The 21,476-nt window shown below is 36.5% G+C and overlaps 1 protein-coding gene across 6 annotated transcripts in view; it reads right to left on the reverse strand.

Annotated features, from left to right (window-relative positions):
- The window catches only part of SORBS2 (sorbin and SH3 domain containing 2), a 208,057-nt gene that overhangs the window by 79,970 nt on the left and 106,611 nt on the right, over positions 1–21,476 (reverse strand). For 2 of the 6 annotated variants that reach the window (XM_080796663.1, XM_080796668.1), the window contains exons 3-6: positions 14,461–14,510; positions 9,458–9,550; positions 3,832–3,858; positions 3,465–3,589 (exon numbers count right to left, since the gene is read on the reverse strand). In XM_080796663.1, coding sequence (XP_080652789.1) covers positions 3,465–3,589; positions 3,832–3,858; positions 9,458–9,550; positions 14,461–14,470 — 255 coding nt within the window. In that variant the 5' untranslated portion in view covers positions 14,471–14,510. The remainder of the gene's footprint in view (positions 1–3,464; positions 3,590–3,831; positions 3,859–9,457; positions 9,551–14,460; positions 14,511–21,476) is intronic. The other 4 variants (XM_080796665.1, XM_080796666.1, XM_080796664.1 and 1 more) reach the window with 3 other exon arrangements.

Genomic DNA, 21,476 nt, shown 5'->3' on the forward strand with positions numbered 1-21,476 from the left:
TGAGCCACCATCATTTGTCTCTTAGTTATAAGAGCCACCTGACTGGCTTGCCTACTCTCCTTCTTGCACCACTATAGTTTGCTCTCAACCGAGCTGCTGGAGTGATTCAATTAGATGATGAGTCCAAGAACAATTGTGGCAGTTCCAAATCTCCCAATGACCTCCATTTTTTATTGAGAATACAAGTTGAAATCCTGCAGTGGCTTGCAGGGATTACTGTCATCTGGCCTCTGTGACCTCTGACTTCACCTCTGCTTACTCTACACCTCATTTTCTCCCTCTTCTTCCCACTGGCTTCCTTCTGGTCCTCAAGCATCCCCAGCATACTTTAGCGCTCTCTTGTAGGGACGGGCTTCCCCCTTCAAACTATTCTGTCTTCTCAGTGAGGATTCTTTGACTATCCTAAGTAACATGGACTCTCCTCCCCAGATCCCTGCTAAGCAGCGCTTAGTTATTAACATAATATCCTTCCGATGTAGGTAATCTACTTATGTAAGTTTCTGTTAATGTTTGCCTCTCCCTGGCAAGATTTTAATTATCAATGGTTTCAAATACAGCTCTGTGACTAGAACAGACTCGACACATAGTAGATGACTAATAAATAATTGTTGAGTGAAAAAAAAGTGAGAGGGTCTCAAATCTTAATTTGTGGATCATCTGATTTTCTGGGGATTATGTAATGAAATCAACTATCACTGGTCAGCGTGGATAGTGACAAAACCCACGGAAAAAGGAAATTATCAAACTTGAGTTTTCAAGCATAATAAAACATTTAGAAGAACCAAACTATGCTAGATGAGTAACCCAAGTTGTTAATGTAATGGTGTTGCTGTGACTTCTCCCACCCTTGCTTCTTGGAGGCAGGTGTCCCCAGACGCAAGTTTGCTCTCTGACACTGGCAGGAACCCTGTCTGTAGTGTCTTGATTTTGCTCCCTACGTCTTGAGATTGTGGAAGTTATTAATAAATACACACAAGTTGTAACAGCACCTGCATATAATAAACTCTTAGTATTTGTTAGTTGCTTTTATAATTATTGTTGTCATATTTTATAGGGTCTTTCCAAAGATATTACCTTAATTCAAAGAACTTTCTCTAGTGAATTAATTCTGCCTATCACAGTTAGCTGATGAAGGAGGTATTTTAGCAGTGGTATGAAATCACCCATTTGTCTTTTTAATCATCTAAGCTTAAAGTTTCTGCTTTACAGGTGGGGGAAGGGATGGAATTGAAAGGAAATCTGTTTATCTTTAAAGCTCATGCTCTTAACACTATGCCATTGTGCAGAAATCAAGAACACATTTCTCTTCTAAATGATGAACAAGTGTCAGCAGAATGACACTATGAGAGAATTTTACTTACATGGAAATAAAAATTTACTTCCTCACTCTTTGGGTATTGAAGATTGATGAATATACTTTCTGAAATAAATTTTAAGAAGTGGGAATTGATCAAGGTTCAGTGAAAATGAATACTGAGCTACAAAGGAATAAATCAGCACTAGTTGAATTAAGATACATGTTTCCTGCCAAAATGAATTATAATTGCTAATTATTTTGAGAGACTTGGTATATGTAAATAAAGTAAATCTAGGTACTCAGAGGTCTGGCATAAAAATATTTCTGTAAAACTTAAAAGTACTTTGAGCACTGAAGTGGTTTGCAGTGTCAAGAGTAACCAATCCATCATTGACTTCTAATAAATACTTAGAAGGAAGAAATTTTGGAACATGATTTCTGGATAAAAGATCTGTGTGTACACATGTCTACATACATATACAATATATATTGATATATATTACTGTTTTTTTAATTAAAAGGTACCTAGAAATTTATTGATGAATTTAGTGGGGTTTTAACTAGAGAGATGAGGAAGATGGTTTCTTTCTCCTTTCCCTTCCTGCTTGAAACTACAAAGCATTAGGTTATATAAGAAGCCCAAACCAAAAGAGTTAGGGTTTCTACGGAACACCTGTAAGAAGAGATTGGAAAGTGTAATGTACCACCCGGCAGTCTGAGGACTGGGAGGCCGCAGCAACTGCAGATTTTTGTCTCTCTTGCTGAAGAGGTATCTTTGTAGTCTCTGGAGAAAGCTCAGGTAGCTGTTTGTGGCTTTCAGGATCATGTCCTGAAACGGGATTTATCTGAATGGAAAGAGATGCTGTGTGTATCTCAGGCACTGGGTTAGGGGGTGGTGAGCAAGGCCTTTTGAGAAATGAAGGGACTTCCACAGACTGGGAGAACTGTGGAGTATTAAAGTGGATACTGCTTCCTAGATCCTGGTTATGGATTAGTTTCAATGTAGAAATTCTTCGAGTCTGAGAATCTTGCATGTAATCTTCTTGTAGAAATGGAGTGCTAATATCAGCATTTGGTAGGGGACCAGTGCTGGCAGCTGTTGGTAGCGGGTTAGTGATTTTTTGTGTATACGACACAGTTGTGTTAGATTCTTCCGAATATACAATTGTCTGGTTGGAGTCGTCATGAGAATACATAGTTCCCTCAAGAGGTTTTTTGTTAGTAGAGTACTTTGTACAGGAGGGAGTTTGTGTGTTAGTTACTAATTGGTCTAAAATGTCACACTTTTGGTGATTGGTTATCAAAGAGCTACAAGAGCTCTCTTTTCTGGGTGATGGAAAGGGTGCCTGGATTGCCAAAAACATCCGGAGAGAGAAATAATGTTGAAGGAAAAACAGAGAGAAAGTCAAAGTTAGTCATTGTAGAAACTAGTGTCAACCTTACCCTTAAAGAAAGTAAAGCAATGGCATACCTTCTTATTCTACACATTTTATTGGCTAGATTAAATGATCATTTTTGTTCTGCTTAGAATGCATTTTAACTTATTATCAATAGTTGCCTTCTGGGAGAAAATAGTTTTTAGAGAGAATACATTATGAAGTTTGTCTCCATCTATATTCTTGAAAATTATGTTAAAACTGAACACGTGTTCTCTTGGCATATTTTTAGACCTTGAGGTATATGCATAGTTTTAGACTTTGAGGTATAGGTACTGTATGTTTAGTCACATTGTTTCAATAAAACTGTCCACCTTTGGGACACCATTTTGCTAATATCTCCAACACAGTGTTCTTTTAGTTAATATAATAAACAGTTGCATGACTTATGTTTATTGAATAAATAACATATTGCTGACCTCATAACTTTGAAATCCAAACATCAGCTAACAGCTTTATAAAAATTAGAAAATATGGTTAACAGTATGTTAGAAAGTGATCTACTTTTATGAGCTGAATTAAAAATAAAACCCCACAAAACCTGTTTTGAAACTTAAAACATGTCTTCTGTGTTGTAAATATAAGGTTGGCAAGGAATACAAATACAAAACCAAAACATTAAAGATAAAATATGTATCCAAATATGCACCTGTTACTAGAGAAAAGGCCTAGGGCACAGTCTAATAACCATGCTTTCACATAACACCATAGACAAGAGTGTGGAGGATTACCTGGGTTGGTGATTTTTTTTCTTGTAAGTTTGGTCGAACGCTTCTAAAACCTTTTGCTGCAAGAGAGGAATATGTAGCATCTCCGTTCAGTGTCTCTTGATTTCGATCATTGTAAGATCTCCAAGCTTTCATTAAGGGAAAACAAATTGGATACAAAAATATCTATGTTCACTTTTAACACTTTTTAGGGGGTAAAATTTATTTCTATTTCCAAAATTGAAGATTTCTTTTTAGACATTAAATTTAGTTTAATAGACATAACTGTATATGCAATTGAAGTTTACTATGAGGGCAACAATGTGACTACGGATATGTTAAGAAAAACTCACAACAAATGTAATGATTATTCAGAGTAGTTTTTCTGTACCTGAGTCTGGTGACTGAGAATCACGCCCTAAAAGAAAAAGAAATGTTGACATTAATACTAGGGAAAAAGAAATGAATAATCCAGTAAAGATCATTTGGCAAAAAGCCACATCCACTTTTTTTTTTTTGCAAACATTATCTCATTTCTAAGACTCAAAGTAAGTCAAAGGTACTAAATGGGAGGTTTGTGCATTTATTTTTATTTCCATGAAAGTATCATTCATTAAATAGAATATGTAATTGACACATATGACAAACACTGATTTCTTTCCTTCAATAATATTGCAACCATGTAATTCTATCTTATTTTTGCCCAAGCTGGATATGTGAATTTTAAAATACCAAATTAAAGGATCAAAAGGAATCTAGTTTGTAAGCAGTGATGGTTTTCTCCAAGCATTAAATCAACACCAGGTACCTAGCTTCTAGTGCTCTGGTGTTACTGACCATACTCAACTCCTGTGTTGGATAGAAATCGATTTTTTGTAGCTTGCAATTCATTCTTGTACTTTAAGAAAGTGTACTTGTTTCTCCCACATTATGTGATATTTTCAAATCTTTCTCTACTCTAGACTTTGAATTTTCTCCTTACCACCATTTTAAAGTCATTTTGTATTCAAATGTGAAAGAGTTATTACAATATATTCCATTGTCTTGCAGTAAGCTGTGGAAAATGAGTTCCAGTATTAATAAATTGCTTTTGATAATGCAGTTGGAAAGAGGCTCAATGACTGTCGGTTTTATTCAAATTATACATTCAAGAATCTTCCGTAACTTATGCACACTTGAGGTAATCTGTTTGCATTGTTTGGCTCTTTATTACCACATGGTCAACTTCACATAGAAATATAAAGCCTGACATTTAGAAAGGACCTTGGAGGGTCATCCAGCCTGATCTGTCCAATCCTGAACTCCTCCAGCAGAATCCCTGAGACCATGATTAAACTGCTATATTTCAATGCCTAATAGAACACGAATGTTACATGTGAAAGGACTCGTCCTTTTCTTTCTAATATTTTGAAATCTAAACAAATGAATTTGGAGTGATAAAAATGAGTTGAGAAGTGAGTTTGATTTTTAGATTAAATATTTGATATTCTTTCCAAATAAAAGGAAGAAAAAGAAATGTGAATTAGCACAGAGTATATTACCAAGTCTCTAGCTCAGGTGAGTTAGAGAACACTATTAAATCTTCATCCTTTATGATAATAGCTAATTTAGCAAAATTTATCTCCAATGAATTCAAAATCAGAGTAATAAAATGGGTACTGCAAAGTAAAAAATAGCTTTCAAGAGTTATATGTGGAATGCTTACTGGACTCTATTTCTAAGATTTAATGGAAGCAGAAGTGATGGAAATTCTCTATCACTTAAATAATGATGAGGACTTCATAAAGAAGACAAAAAGGGTAGCAATACAATCGTTAGAATTCTGCTTTGGAGCACTCAGGGAGAGAGATGTCCTGACCACCTGCACATCACATACTGTTTGTGGACAAGGAACACGTTTTGAGACTTGAGGGAAAGGCACTAAAAGGGAAGAAGCATGAATTATTGTTATTTATATTATAATTATTTGCTTAAGAATAGGGAGTTTATGTCACTCTTAGTTTGATAAACTGAGCTCATAAGGAAGGGTGTGTGGGTATGTGCTGGGCACGGAAGGGGTACAGAGGTGGTGTAGTGGGGGAAGGTATATTGATTGAGCAGATTTGAAGGACACTTGAAATAAACTCCCTTTAACTGACAGTTTGTAGAGGGGGCAGTTCTGTTTCTTCTTACCGGTGACCATACTGGAGATTATGAAAACTGCAGTGGGGTAAACAGTAAGTGTGAGACTCAGAGGACAGTCACTCTGAGCTCCACCAGAAGCTTCTCTCTCCCCCTGTACTGGGCCCAGGGATTTCCAAATGAAAGTGTACCTCTGCTACAGGAAATAGGAGGTATTAAGAATGGTGAGCTTTTAAAACTATACGCAAATTAAAAAATAGTAATATAGATGAACTCTACTGAGCCCTGATTAACATGGTAGACACAAGTGTGTAGAATTATGAGCAAGGAGAAGGGGAAAAAACAGTCACGGATTAAAACTTCACGATGAACCTGTACTTTAATGAGTCTTAATGATTAAAGTCTACCTTTAAGTGGGTAGTCTCTTAAGGACACTCACATGTACAATGTTTGTTTTTTTAACATAAACCAGTTATATTCAATTTAACCAATACATTTATATATTTATATAATTTTTTACATATATAAACATAATATATAAATGTATATAACATATTTGTATATTTAATGTGCCCAGTCCTGATTTGCTATTTTATTATAATTCTTCAGAGGCCCTCAAAGATAAATACCATCCCACATGAATACTATTCACCATAGGCTTGCTTTTATTTAATTTCTGCCAAGAAAGCTTAGGAAGGGAGGACAAGTGTGGCTTGGAGCAGGTGACAGAAAGCATCCTGGAACCATGTCAAGTAAAGAGAACATTGGTTGAAAACAAAACAAAACAGATCTAGCATGTAAACGATTTGGCAGATTCATGGTGAAAATGGTTTTTGCCCAGTATCTTGTTCACTCGTCAAAATTCTAGGGATCAGAGGCTTTGATTTCTGGTATTCCTCGGTTGATGGTCATTGCTTCTCTGAAGATTCAAGAATGGATAAATGGGACAGATTTATCATTCCCTGGCTATTTTGTATGTGAATATAAATATGGTCTATGAGAATTAAAAACTATAAGCAGTCTTCACTGATACAATGAATGTTCCCATGTCCAGACAGAAGGTGGTGGACACTTGTCACAGAAGTTGGCAAAGCATTCCCGACTCAGTTTGGGGATGGGGCTGGAGGCCCTCAAAGGTCCTTTCTGATTTTATGATTCCAACATTATGATTTTTACGTAGCTGTGTTTGTGGTACCTGTTACATTGTAATCTTTACTCTGAGGTTTTATTTAAATTCCTCTTAACTGGTATGCTATATTACACATTATAAAGTATACTTTTCTTGAAAATTATGATGATTTTAATGCTTATAGCTCCTTTCTTTAGAGAGCTCAAATGCTTTGCAAAAATTAATTAAACATATTAATTCAATTTAACTAATTGAATGCCTACTATGTTTCTAAGTACTGTGATAAGCCATTTTATTTATTTTCTTCATTTACTCTTATTTAATTATGACAAATCCTTGTGAGTCTGGGAAATGATGAAGTTCTCAGAGAGGTAGGAAAATGACAAATAATTTTTTTTTTTAAAGAAAGGAAACTTGAGGTACAAACAGATGACATTTCCCAAGGCCATGTATAAAACACGTGGGTGGTGTTGGCCGGACTCAGTCACCATAGTGTACCACCAAATCAGTGTTATTTTAGACTGACAAGCGTTTTGGTAAAATAAAATGGTCACCATAGTCATTGCTGTGGTTTGCGGTTCTAACTTAGGTTGAAAACATCAGGGTATGCTATGAATTGTCCATTGGGACTTTACTTCTAAAGGGTTGACCAAGACACACTGATTTAAGGGATAAATAATTAATGACCAGCAGCTCGTCCTGACTTTGTGACCTGAGGGTGGACAGAGGGAAGCTGAGAATCCTTTGTGGAGGTGGTCTTTTGCTTAAAGGCTATTTTATTTTCATAATATCTGATGTCGTAAATATTTACTTATTCCCCTTTGATTCACAAAAAGACACTGTGTCAAATAAGTTCTAGTGAAGGCTACCACATACTATAAGAGACATAAAGAGGCAGAAAATGTAATTTTCTTCAAAATGTAATTAAAACTTCCTTGCAAAGGGAATCATATCTCATGTGTCTAATTAATACAAAAGAGATCCATTTCTCATGTAACTACAAACAAAGTTCAAGGGACTTCATTCTCTAGAAATCTTACTCCTAGTGATACAAAAGTTTAAATGGCCCAGAGCCATTACCTACTTTTACTACTGAAGATTATTTCATGTTCCTGAAGTATTATATCTTTTCTGTTATTTTGATTCTGAAGCATTAAAATTTTTCCACTAAGTTGAGTGAAATGAAATTGATATTCTAGTTTTGACTCTCCAGAATGGCAATCTCTATTTCAATCTACTGTTATTTCTTTCGTGGTTACTTTTGTAAATCATAACAAGTTGGCATTGTTGAAATAGTGCCACATTCCCAAACGGGACACGCAAAGGGGTCCACATCCGAGTAGCTTGGAACAGAATTTTACTTGGTTGAAATGTCAATGATATTTGTGGTTTGGTATTCCAGTTACCTGCTGGCCCTAGAATTCTATTTATTTATTTAATCTGTTTGTTTGTTTGTTTGTTTTCTTTTTCCTTCATTCCCATTTCCCTCAGGTATCCACATTTGAGTTCTTCTAACATTTACCCATGGGCATACACATACGAACAAACATGTACCAATATATAAAGAGAGATTTTTCTTAACCAAAATGATATCATACTATATACATTGCAATGCAACTTGTTTTTTAAAATGCACACCGTATTATGGAACCACCTGGACTGGTATTTAAACCTTTGTGAACTGGAGGTGGTGGTGAGTAAGGGTGGGAATTCTACACACGAAAGCCTGTTTTTTTTCCTCAACATGGCTGGCTAGTTTAGGATCAAAGGGGCTTTAACCAAGGACATCTTCAGTATTAATTAACTACTAAATTTACATGTGTAAAAGACACTGCTAGGCACAGTGTGAACTAAAATTATGTAAACACTATCTCTCTCCAACTTTTCCCAAACCCACAAATACTATAAAGAAAAAACAAGGAAACACCCACTAACCAACCAGCCAATCAACCAGTGAGTCACGAGAAGGCATGGCCCTATTTCAGGTCGTGGGGGTTGCTGGGTTCACTTTGATCCTTCAGATCAGTAACCCCTCTCAGTGCAGACTGTACCCACAGGTGTTAAGTCATAAAGAGACACACCTCAGGAGAGGCCGAAAGGTCACACTCCCAACTGCTTTCTACAGATTTACCTATATCTGTGGGTAGGCGCTCCTCCTTACTGGACCAAGATGTTTAAAAATTTACATTAGCAGGGTCTTTGCAGATTGGATTAAAGGATGTTTTAAGGTCTTTTTCAAAACTAATATTTGATCCCATTTTTTCTGTGACCCTTGGCGAAGAAGTGAATTAGTAACAGTTCACTTTCCTGCAAATGCCTTTTCCTGCCCTGCCCCCTCTCCCCGCCCCCCGTGGATCCCCACCGCACCCCCCCAGCAGTTTTTAGGTAAAAAACAACTAAAGCACCTGTGAATTATCGTAACTAAATATTCTATTACTTTAACTCACGAGAGAAAAAAAACCCACTTAAATAGTTATTAACACTTGTAGTTGTTCCTCAACACATTTTTGGCAGGTGACTGTTGTTTTTAATTAGTTTTTAAACAATTTTTTAAAAAATAAGATATCGGTTTCCCTCGGCTTTTTATTTTTAGAACAAAAACAGAAGGGATAGGAGCTATTCTTGAGACAAGAAAAATAAGAACTGGTCGGGCATTAGAAAGGTATTTACAGCTGCTTTCATCATCCCAAGGAGATAACTCTGGAAAGAGAGAAAGGTCAGATTAAGCCATTCGATGGTGACATTCTGTGAGTTAGTGATATTATACCTGCAGTCAATAGGTTTGGAGAACTCTGAACTCTCTTCACAGATGTTATTGTAACAGACATGGCAGCACGTTTGCGAGCACACCCACCGCTATCTGAAAGCAAAAAAATGACACAGCAGAGGCCACAGCAAAGGAGAAAGCACATGCACAGTCATGCATTTCAAGTGGAAGGTGCCAGACATCCAGGAGGAAGACGGACAGTCAGGATTAGTAACCATGGAAGACATCTGAAAATTTCACACCCACCCCAAACTAAAACAAACAGAATGGAACAAAAAACCAGGGGTCTGTCTTACAAATAGATGCTTGTATTTTACACTTAAGATGTTATAGGTTTTCTTTAATGAAAACACAAATGTAGAACTCAACTTTGTTTACACCATTGAAATTCGATTAATATTAAATTTATAAGTGGTGCAAGTAGCTTTTAGGGTTAGGGACAACCTGTCTTGACTCAGCGTTGCGAGCTATGGGGTAACATATTTTGTATCCATCATTTGGGTTTTACTGTATTTTAACTACTTATGATTCCTAAAGGTAGCTGAAATCACTTTTTTAAAAAAGATTTTATTTATTTATTTGACAGAGAGAGATCACAAGTAGGCAGAGAGGCTGGCAGAGAGAGAGGGAGAAACAGGCTCCCTGCTCAGATCATGACCTGAGCCGAAGGCAGAGGTTTAACCCACTGAGCCACCCAGTTGCCCCTGAGATCACTTCTTGAAGTAAAAGTTATTAACCTATACAGCATGGTATATTTGATATATAGGATTCATAAAGAAACATCTATTATTAGAGAAATTCTCCATTTTCTCATAGTTATTATTGTTATGGAAATAATTAGCCTATTTGGAATCAAAGGTAATATTGGTATATACAGTATCGAAAGGACCAATGTTTAAAAAATTATATTGTTTTTATACTTTGGAACACTATGTATATGAGGATCTATATACTTATACTTTATGCAAATCACAATGTGAAATAAAATAAGTGAAAAGGCATCAGCTATTTCAATGTGATGCGAGAAGTTTAGTCTTCTAAAATTAGAAGGTTCATGTTCTATTTATGAACAGATTCCAATTTCATTCCCACATTCCTTTGTATATGGAATGTGCAATAAATAGTTTTGCTCATTCCCTCAGAATGAAAACAACCGAAATTGAATTCTTTTTGAAAGTTAGAACGAGAAAAACAAATAATAGAACCACCAATATGATAACATGATCATTATATATTGCCACATGGTATTCTCATTTTTCCCCTTTTTCTTTATTTCTGAAAGGAAAGTAACCACTTTGTTTATTGGAAGTGAGAGAATTTAAGAGTACGTGGAGGTGCGATTTGAATGAATTATTGGCCAAATCACAAGCAGTAAGGTCAGTAGAACTTAACATTGGTAGAGTGATTCTGGTATCAGAATATAATTTCTTAAAAATGTGTTTAACAGTTTCCTAATGCAGACAATAACGAATTCAGAAAAATGATTTGAAGCAACAGACGTGAAGTCAAATAAATCAAAGATCAAACACAGAAAGACAGAAATGGTAGAAACATACAGTACTAAAGGTATCTTTATGAGAGGCACCAATAGGATTTTATCAAACTGCAAAAAAAAAAAAAATAGCTACAAGGGAGGAGTGTTGCAGATAAAGGTGATGTCAGTGAAGATGTAGTGGATAGCAGCTATCAATGGTCTAAAAGAACTGGGTAGTCAAGGCTGTTGAAAGTGGAAACTGGCCTCTAAGAAATTTTATTTTCTAGTTCTTTTAACTCCGAACATCTGAAAACCATCAGGAATGAGGAAGAAACATTCCACAATGAGGAGATTCAGAGTCACTGGTTAAACACATTGTTCCAAAATTGCACAGAGGCACCCTGGGCCCCATCAGGAGATTCACAAGGGTTTGGGAAGGCTATTTTATGTCCTTGAGGAGAACACAGTAATACCTATCAGACACTGTGAACCACTAGCCTGAGCTAGTTCCCATTTTCAGGGTAATAGATTGTATTGTCTTCCTTGACATGATATCACATCTTTGAAAAGCTGGGTTTGGGTGATCACTGTGGCAAAGAGCGAAGTACCCTCTGAAAATAATTTTGGACCAGTAGAAGAGAGGGGCAATGTATGCTCAAATTCCATGATCTGAGGTGTTTTGGTGTGTCCAACAGACAAACATATCCCATTAGTGAGTAACTATGGTTATAAAGAATTTTAAAAATATTTTTTTATTAGAGTATATTATTTTTTTCAAATTGCTCCTCAGTTGGTAGAACATAAGTACTTATTAAGTTGTCTGCCCCTACTAATTAATAAATAGAACAGTTAGGTATTTCTTTTGGCTTGATATCTAAGATATCTTGGCTCTGTAAAACGAGAAAGGGTAGGAACCTCTGTGTTAAACAATTTCTGTGTTCTAAGCCATTCTCAGACCTACATAAAATGAATGGGGCATCAGTTTTTATTAACAGTTTAATACAGAGCTCCCCACGAAAAGTTGAGACGTTTATGAAATTGCTAGGAGAGAGCAATCTATTCTGTTCTGTTTCTACTTACTTATGTGTTGATAATTTCTGCTATTCCTTGAAGATTTTTTTTTTAAGATCTCAAAATGAGGATACTGTATTGCACACTGGAGGTCATTCTAAAGAATCATGATGCTGTTCTCACCTTCACACTCATCCCCAGCCTGCAAAGTGGTCCACTTTTGCATCCAGCTGTAGGCCTCCTAGGAGCCATTTCCAGCTGCTGGGAAACACTCATGGGTAAATCACACACTACGCATTATTTGATGCCTTTCTCTCCTTCCTTTCTTTAAGAGCCAAGATTTTCCTTAGAAAACAATGGTTCGCAAATTCTAAGAGTGGAAATACAGCATGTTTTGTATATTTCTATGCGTTGTTTAGGTATTTTTGTATGAAAAATGAATTCCATTTCTTTGGCTCTTCTATAATGTATTTAACTAAAAATGAAAAAGTTAACTTAATATTTTTTCAAAACCTGTTAGTGACTGATGCATGGACACTGAAATAGTAATATATCTCTTCAATTATTGATAAGTAGATAACCAAGACCAATTTTATGTACAGATATTTAGGAACTAATTTCTACTTCATTTTGTAGATAGAGCAGCAATGCTTTCTTCAACTTCCTACAGCAATATTTATATGTATATATATAATATTTATATGTATATATGTATATATTTATATGTATATGTATATATGTATCAACTTCCTACAGCAATATTTATATGTATGTTTTTACAGAAACATTATAGTATTACTTTGGAGTTTTAAACAAAAGGTTCCAGTCACTTGTAATCGACTTTGTATGCGTATGTTTGAATATCATATTTTATATACATATACGTGTGTAAATTCACCCAGACAAGCAAAATAACTATGCAAATTTGCATTCCATATAGAGCTGAGCTTACTTCTTTTAATGAGAGCATGTTTTTGAGAATTACATTCATGCTGCTGGAGCAGTAATTTGGCTCAAGTACCCCAGGGACCTAAGCAAATGTACAAATTTCCTTTTGCCTACTTTGCTATTAGGGATTGCATTCTATGACTAGGAAGATTAATTACTGAATGCATTGTAATGAATACAGCAGATTTAATATAATCAATTATACAGCATTATAATATAAAGGCAAATCAGCACTCCACAAAATGAAGGATCCTGGGAAGTTAGCCTCAGCATACATCTGTGGGAAGATGCCTGAGAACAATCAGCAAATATAATTTCCTGCTGTGGTCATTCTGCTGGAGTGACTTTACACCATGACTTCTCCTGTTCAGCTGTTCCTCTCTACTCTTTTTGCTTTCTTCAATCCCTTTGCCTAAAAGTATTTCTGCGTTCATTTCCAGTGTCTACCTGCCACATTTCCAATTGTCCCAGTGCCTTTACTTGGTCCATTTCTAAGGCTATCATTTCTCTTGATTTCCAAGCCTTCCTTATAAATTTTACTATGTCCAATAGCCTCATCTTGCCTGTGGCTCTCCACATTTATAACTCCATTTTCGGGGGCCAGCTGATGTCAACTGCTGTAGGTTTCTGCTAAGAGACAGCCACAGACTCATGGACAAAGACAAGTGTCCATGTCTCTACACTTGATCTAGGGATTAGATATATTGGTTCCACCAATGATTATTAACCCTCCCTTAGGGCATTTTGCTAATAATAAGCAACAGCAAAAAGGCAGGCAGCTTGGTGTGAGAAAAGGTCTTGAACTACCTTTCCTCCTTTGCATTGGAGTTAACTGGCTGAAACAACTTTCCAGTGATCATCCGTGGATAGGAAATAGCATTTTTTAGAACATAGGTTACAGAATTTCAGTGGGTAAGTTATTTTACAGAATTACTTGATAGAGAATATAACAATTACAGGGAGGAAAGCTGAAAATATGTTAAAATATTTCTACTATGGAAAAAAATTTTCATATGTACCTAGCGTGTGTCCCAAACACTGTTACAATTAATTGTATATAATACAGAGTTCAGAGACCTCAATGTTGTTAAAGGTAGTTGGAGACACTGTTTTCATTCAGAAAATATAATGCTTATGACTTTATGTGTATCAGGTCTAGATTAATGAAGCTGATCTCACATGAAGCTTTGGTACTCTATCTGCTAACATGTTAACATAAAGTGTTTATAGAAAGGGGAATTTTAAATATTTTCCACTAGAGCAATTTGCCTATGAATTTAGCCTATTTTAAGTGAGAAATTTCAAATGTATGCATCAAATGACATGCTACTTTTTCCTGGGACCTGAGGAGTTAATTTCAAGATATGGTAATGGAAAAAGGGAGTAAGAGAAGATAGCAAAACAGAAAATTCTACATTTGATAGTCATAGGACTGAAGTACAAAGACAAAGAAATTAAGTAATGAACTTAGACTAATCAGATCAGCAGAGTACCAAACTTAATGATTTGGGGCCAAGATGATTTTTAAAGAGGAAGGCTAAAGAGTTTAAAACTAACAGAGACAGCATACCTGTATTCATTTTGACCTTGGAGGGTTTGCTATTAAAGTCTTCAGTTTTCCTGTAGAAAAAAAATGATGCATTAATCTGTTCACTATGTGTGGAACAAAATATCATGAAAGAGTGTTTTTGTCTTGTTTCTGGTGCACCTGTGAGTTAATATCACATTATCATTAGTCTTATTTTAAATCAGGGTTTAATAAGGGGGGCAGAATTTATAATTGTATTCAAGTTAAACTTCAGTCACTACTGGTTCATGATCATAAACATAAACACAGGTTTTTGTTTAATGGTGACCACTCACGGATGTCGAAGGGAATTTTGTTAAAAATTAAATTTCTTTTACATTTATACTAACAGTTTTGTTTCCTAAGCCTGAAGGGGTCAATTGGTTGTTAAGTGTCCTCTTTTGGAAGGTAGTCTGGTACTTCGAAGTCATTCCCTTATATTATTCAATTTGTAACATTATTTAATTTATTTTATTTGAGATCATGATCTTACATTATTCAATATATTATTGGGTCAATGTATTGAACATATTTTTTGAGCAAACAGTCAAGGAAGATGAGATTCACCTATTTTTTTTCTTAAGATGCAGGAAATAGTTACTACAAAACCTATTTCTGATTCGGGATTAGATACAGCATTTTTTGTTTTTTTTTTAAGATTTTATTTATTTATTTGACAGAGATCACAAGTAGGCAGAGAGACAAAGAGAGAGGAGGAAGCAGGCTCCCCGCTGAGCAGAGAGTCCGATGCGGGGCTCAATCCCAGGACCCTGGGATCATGACCTGAGCTGAAGGCAGAGGCTTTAACCCACGGAGCCACCCAGGAGCCCCAGATGCAGTGTTTTTTCCCCAATGACGTGTTTGATGTATAACAATTAAGATTAATTCATTAGAAATGGTTGGTGGAATGTGGCTTGATGTAGAAAAAAGTTTTAAGATATTGTGTATTATTTTATGATATCTGAGATGACTTAGTTCTTTCCCTGGGATATTGTCTTTGGCCATTTTTAGAGTTTCTTACTTATCCACACACCAAGACCAAAGGGGAGGGACATGCTGTCATAGGAAGAAGCAATTCTTTGAGTGAGAGCTCTGAAAGAGATGTTTCACCCCAACCACCCTGCCTTTGCCTCTGAATAGGACCTGTGGTTAAATGAATATGAACTTCTCTAGCCCCACACTTTCCTTTTCCATGTTTATTAGCACTCTAACATCTGATAATTTAAAATATTTATACATTATGGCTAAGTGGGGATAAGGTTGAAATGAAAAAATCTGTCATGATCTACCAAGAAGGACTTTTGATAAATATATTTCCCTTCAGTCTCCAGAAAGTGCACCCAATGAGCTCCCTGACTTTCTTGTCTTTGCCAGAGTTCGTGCCCTCTCGTCCTTTCTGACTATCCTTCCGGTCCTCGTGTGGTCGGCTCTATTCATTATCCATCATTTCCTTTCAATATGGCAATCCAGGATCACCTCTTATAGAAAGAAAGCCCGGTTTTGTTCATCACTACTGCGACATTATAATGATAAAATGTGAACACCCACGAAGTACAACGATACCTATCTTCTCTCCCAGGGTTGGCGAGAAATGGAGAAATACAATAGCATGGGGGGGGGGACCCACTTAAATGACAGGAGACATAATTATGAACCAAGAGGCAAAGGATTTCTTTTTAATGACAGATTAAATTCCTAACACCTTGGTATTCAATCAATACTAAAGCAGTGAAGATAGAGAATGGATAAAATCACAGCAATGATAGTCACTCCAGTTAATTTTTTAGAGCTATAAGTTGAAAACAATATAGATGGTAGCTTTGTTATGTAGTGTTTTTGTGTACCTGATTGTGTTGAGTGTCACATTCTTATTGGAGAGGCTGTCTCTTATGCTGAGTTACTAAATGTTACTGTGAATTTTACAGTAAAATCTCACAGGCCAATTGACTTTGTTTCTTTCTTTCTTTCTTTCTTTCTTTCTTTCTTTCTTTCTTTCTTTCTTAAGATTATACTTATTTATTTGTCAGAGAGAGAGAGAGAGTGCACAAGCAGGGGGAACAGAAAGCAGAGGGAGAAGCAGGCTCCCCACTGAGCAAGGAGCCCAATGAGGGACTCGATCCCAGGACCCTGGGATGATGACCTGAGCCAAAGGCAGACAATTAATCGACTGAGTCATCCCAGAGTCCCGAGGGCAATTGACTTTCAAAAAAGTGAATGAAGGAAAGTTTATTAGGATGAATTTTATCTCTGATTTTTCAGTGCATACAAATAAGAGGCACATGATCTTCCCCACCCCCCAAAACACAGAAAAATGTAGCAACTCATGGGGAAACTCTCCTTGGAAGCCTTAACATGGCCTGTATTGAAGAGATGCCAGTGAAGTCAGGGAGGAAAGCCGTGGTCAGTCCAGGAGCCTTGAGAAAGCTCCATCAAACATATTTATTTTAATCTCTCGGTAGCAAAACTCTTAATATGTTAACCTTAAATGGATAAAATAAATAGAAAAGAAAAGCCTCAGGGGATGTCTGTGACCAAGTCTGAGGCAACTGCTAAAACAAGAAGGAATAAACAGTCTCCAGAAAATGAGGACTGGAAGAACATTTCCCAAATTTTACGTTATCACTCCGTTCCAGAACACGTTTTGTTTAAAACTGTCCTAAGTCTTAAAGCCGAATGACAAAGATCGCGTTTGCCTTGGTATAATGCTGATTGTTAAGGAAAACATCAAACAGAAGGAAAGTCAACTCTCAGAATACAGAACCTGCTAATACAAAATCATACTGTTTTTAAACTAGGCTAGAGACCTAATTGTCAACATTTGTTGTTTGAATTCAAAGGCAGATATTTACAAAACATCTGCCACTCAAAAAGGAAAATAAAATTAATAAGAACAAAGAAAGGCGCCAGAGGTCCTTGGGCTTTTCATTTTTAAAGTGATGTATCCTGTTACTTATAAATGTAATTGGTGAGGTTTTTAAGCTTCTCATTGTTTTAGATGTCAGAATGTGAAATGACTAACTTCCTAATCAGGCAAGACATTTTCCAAGTTGTTAAAAGAAGAGCCAGGGTGATTAAGCTTTCCAGAAGAACCTAAAACTGAAAGTCTTCTTGGATGACTCATAAAAATGTGTGATTCTATTTCTATTATTTGTACTAAAGTCATTAACACATCTACAACCGAGAACTCTCTTTGGACAATTTAAACTAAAGCGAATCTAATCTCTTTTGTTCTGTTCTGGAAAAGTATCTTAGGTTGTACCTACAGAACAAGCGTAGATTATTCAGGAAAGCACAAAATTCCTAGAGTGTTTGCATGCTACTAGAAGAGACAGTGTTTCAAGTATTCTCTTAAATTGGATTGAACAAGGGCCAAGACAATGAAAACCGATGATAAAACGCAGACTACCTTGAACCTCAGTAAATAATCCACAGATCAAAGAACTCTCTGTGCACTGGTGTCAAAATGATTTTCAGCAGGTGGTGTGGAGCTGCATTTACTTAAGTTCAGTTCTTGCCAAGTCTTATGTAAAAAGGAACTTTATATATATACTAATTTGGATATAGCGATCAGTTTGTTTCTGTATAAGAGCAGCTTTCATTTCCAATATGCATATGGCATTACATTGTGTTTGTTGTTCCTGCATGGGTAACAACGTGACTTTGTGTCCGTAGCCTTTTAATTCTTCTTGAACTTCTTTTGATTATCTACATCCATTTTTTTTTTCTTATGGATCAGAACAGTCTTTATTTATCCCAGGCATATGACAATAGATCAGATAATTTAAGTTTTGAATGAGGGTCCTAAGAAGATGTTTGATTGTCCATGCACAGACACTAACATGATTTTGTGCTCGTAGTCTTATAATTCTGCTTGAGTTCTTTTGTTTATCAGGCATCCCATTCTGAAAAGAGGCAGAGGCAGAATCCTTTCCTCAAGTTTGGCCAAGATTCTGTGTAAGTCGTTTTATTTTTGTAGACTCTAATTCAAGCACCAAGACCATCTATAAAACTATAGGATGAAGTTTTATCTTGGCCAATATGAGAAGTTGCCCAAAAGATTTTCCATAGAATAATTTTAATCCAGTAATTGCTAGGGTTATTTTGAAATTGATCTATTCACAGTTCATGTATTGTTTAGAAGAAAGGAAACACGGTCTAAGTGGTAGGAAAACATTTGAAGGATGTTAGATTTTTTAGAGACATGGTTTAGACACAAGAATAAAAATGATGCCTGTCGAGGTTATGCATGGGATCTTAACCTAAATTTACTTTGGAATGGATCATGTGAACCATTCTTTCTGGAATAAATACTGAGTGGTCAATGTGTGTCTCTCTTTCTCTGTCTCGTTCTCCCTAATGGTGGTAGGATTAGAGGCATTTTTTTTTTTTAAAGATTTTATTTATTTATTTGTCAGAGAGAGAGTGAGCGAGCACAGGCAGACAGAGTGGCAGAGGGAGAAGCAGGCTCCCTGTGGAGCAAGGAGCCCGATGTGGGACTCGATCCCAGGACGCTGGGATCATGACCTGAGCCGAAGGCAGCCCTTAACCAACTGAGCCACCCAGGCGTCCCGGATTAGAGGCATTCTTAAGTGCCAAATTATTTTACTGTTCAGTTACAATCAAATGACTTATCTTAGGTTGATTACATTTATCTTTTCTGTCAATATGCTGTTTTACAATTTTCACAGGAAATACCCCAAGTAGGTGATTTTGTCCTTTATAGTCCCTGAATTTAGAAACATACAAATCTACCTGAACCACTTTTCTGAATGGTTTCTCTGAATTGATGATAACTGGTTTATGACACCGACTCAGAGACTCCTCAGATGCCTCCGAGTGGGTGGTCCATGTTCTTGTAGTTCATGGTGAGGACATGGTTGTCCATGCTCGGCCTTCACGTAAGAACTCAAAATTCCTCCCAACATTCCTGAGCTAACGGTGCCTGAAGATGGGTCCTTATTATTCAGGAGACAAATTATCTACCACATTTATACATGAATGCTGGCATCAGAATATGTACAATATCATTTCTAGGAATAAAGATAAATCATAACCATGAACAGTGAAGAACAAAGAACATGAGGCCATTGATTATTTTTATAAGAATATACCAATTTTAACTGAATTTAATCAAAACATTCTTTTATACCAAATTTCCTGATACCTGGAAGAATTTCCTGCAGAACAAAGCATGTTTAATGTGGAAATTAGCAATTTTCCCTTTGAGACTTTACAAAGCAAGCTAGTCAAATACTTAACAGATTTTTCCTAAAGACCATACTTGTTAGGGCATCTGGGTGGCTCGGTGGACTGAGCATCTGCCTTCGGCTCAGGTCATGATCTCAGGGTCGTGGGACTTAGGTTATGATCTCAGGATCCTGGGATCCAGCCTTGTTTGGGCTCCCTGCTCAGGGGGAAGTCTGCTTCTTCCTCCCCCTGCTCTTGTACCCCTCTTCTCTCTCTCTCTCTTTCTCCCTCTCTCCCTCTCAAATAAATAAATGAAATCTTTTACAAAAAAATGATCATACTGGATAGAAGAACTCAATCACCTGGTAAATAGTTTTCTTTCTGAAGCTATTCCAAAGCCTAAAAGTCTGTGACTCACTCTCTTATTTAATTACAAAGAACTTGTTTTCACAATAAATGGTCATGTGATTTAATATTACTCTAGTATCCTACTTTCATGGTGTCTTTAACTTTTATATTGAGAATGATTAATGATACACCTAAATACTCATAGTTGTATCAATTTTTTTTCTAAAACAAAGTCATTTGTCCAAAAGTACTGGAAAAATTCCACTGACTTCTATTATGTAAATCCAAAGCCAAATGGGCTCCTAATTGGGGAAAAAAAGAAAGCAGATTCTTAATGGGGATCTGATGAGTCAGGCACATTATTAAGAGACATGTGACGAATTAATAGAATATAGCAACACATGGTACAGGTGAACTGAGTGGTGTTGGAAAGAAAGGTCATGGAGTCAGGCAAACCTGGATTCAAAGTCCAATTCTGCCTATTCCTAGTCATCTAAATGATTTATACCAATGTCATTATCATCCCCTTCAACTGTAGTGACAGCAGCAGGATCAAACCTATTCCCCTCCCCCTTGCAGCAAACCACCCTCACTCAAATCGGCATCATTCTTATCCACCAATACTTCAAATAGGTTGAGGCATCCCTTTTGTCTTTGACTGAGTCTTAAGAAAACAATCTAGACTTCCCTGAAAACACCTAGGACATTATTTTATTGCTTTAAATTAAAGTGAGCATCTATGGTTTATGAGATTGATTTGTGCAGATTGTCCCATCTCCCAATTATCCCATCCCCAACTTAGCAACATGTTGGAATTGAAAAGGAATTCTGCTTTCTAGGCAACTTTTCTTTCTTCCTTAAATAGACCTTTTTTTTTTTTCTCAAAGATTTTATTTATTTATTTGACAGAGATCACAAGCAGGCAGAGAGGCAGGCAGACAGAGAGAGAGGAGGAAGCAGGCTCCCCGCTGAGCAGAGAGCCCGATGCGGGGCTCGATCCCAGGACCCTGAGACCACGACCTGAGCCGAAGGCAGAGGCTTAACCCACTGAGCCACCCAGGCGCCCCAGTAGACCTTTTTTTAATTGTGATTTTCTTTTTCCCACATTGTAGTGATAAGGGGAAATAGACCTAAGAAATAGTTGAATCAAACACTTGTCTCCTAGTCCAGCTAAGTCATTGCTAGTGCACCTAAGGGAAAGAAACACTTAAAGGTTGTGACAATTAGCTTCTTATAAATCCATTTTCATTACCTTTGGCAGCTTAGAGCCCAAGGGTGACAGCTGGGGGAAAGAGATGTCCATAAAATGTCACACGAAGAATTGTGTGACAAATTGCAGTGATAACATCCCCACGACAGCCATTTCTGTTTAGTTTCCTAAGTGAAAGTATCTCCCCTTTTTTCTACCATTGTAGAGTACCATTATTTCTATTTTGAGCAACAAATCTTTGATCCTTTAAAAGAATCATTTACTTTTTTTTCTA

Source organism: Martes martes (assembly GCF_963455335.1).
Source record: "Martes martes genome assembly, chromosome: 2".
Lineage (NCBI taxonomy): Eukaryota > Metazoa > Chordata > Mammalia > Carnivora > Mustelidae > Martes > Martes martes.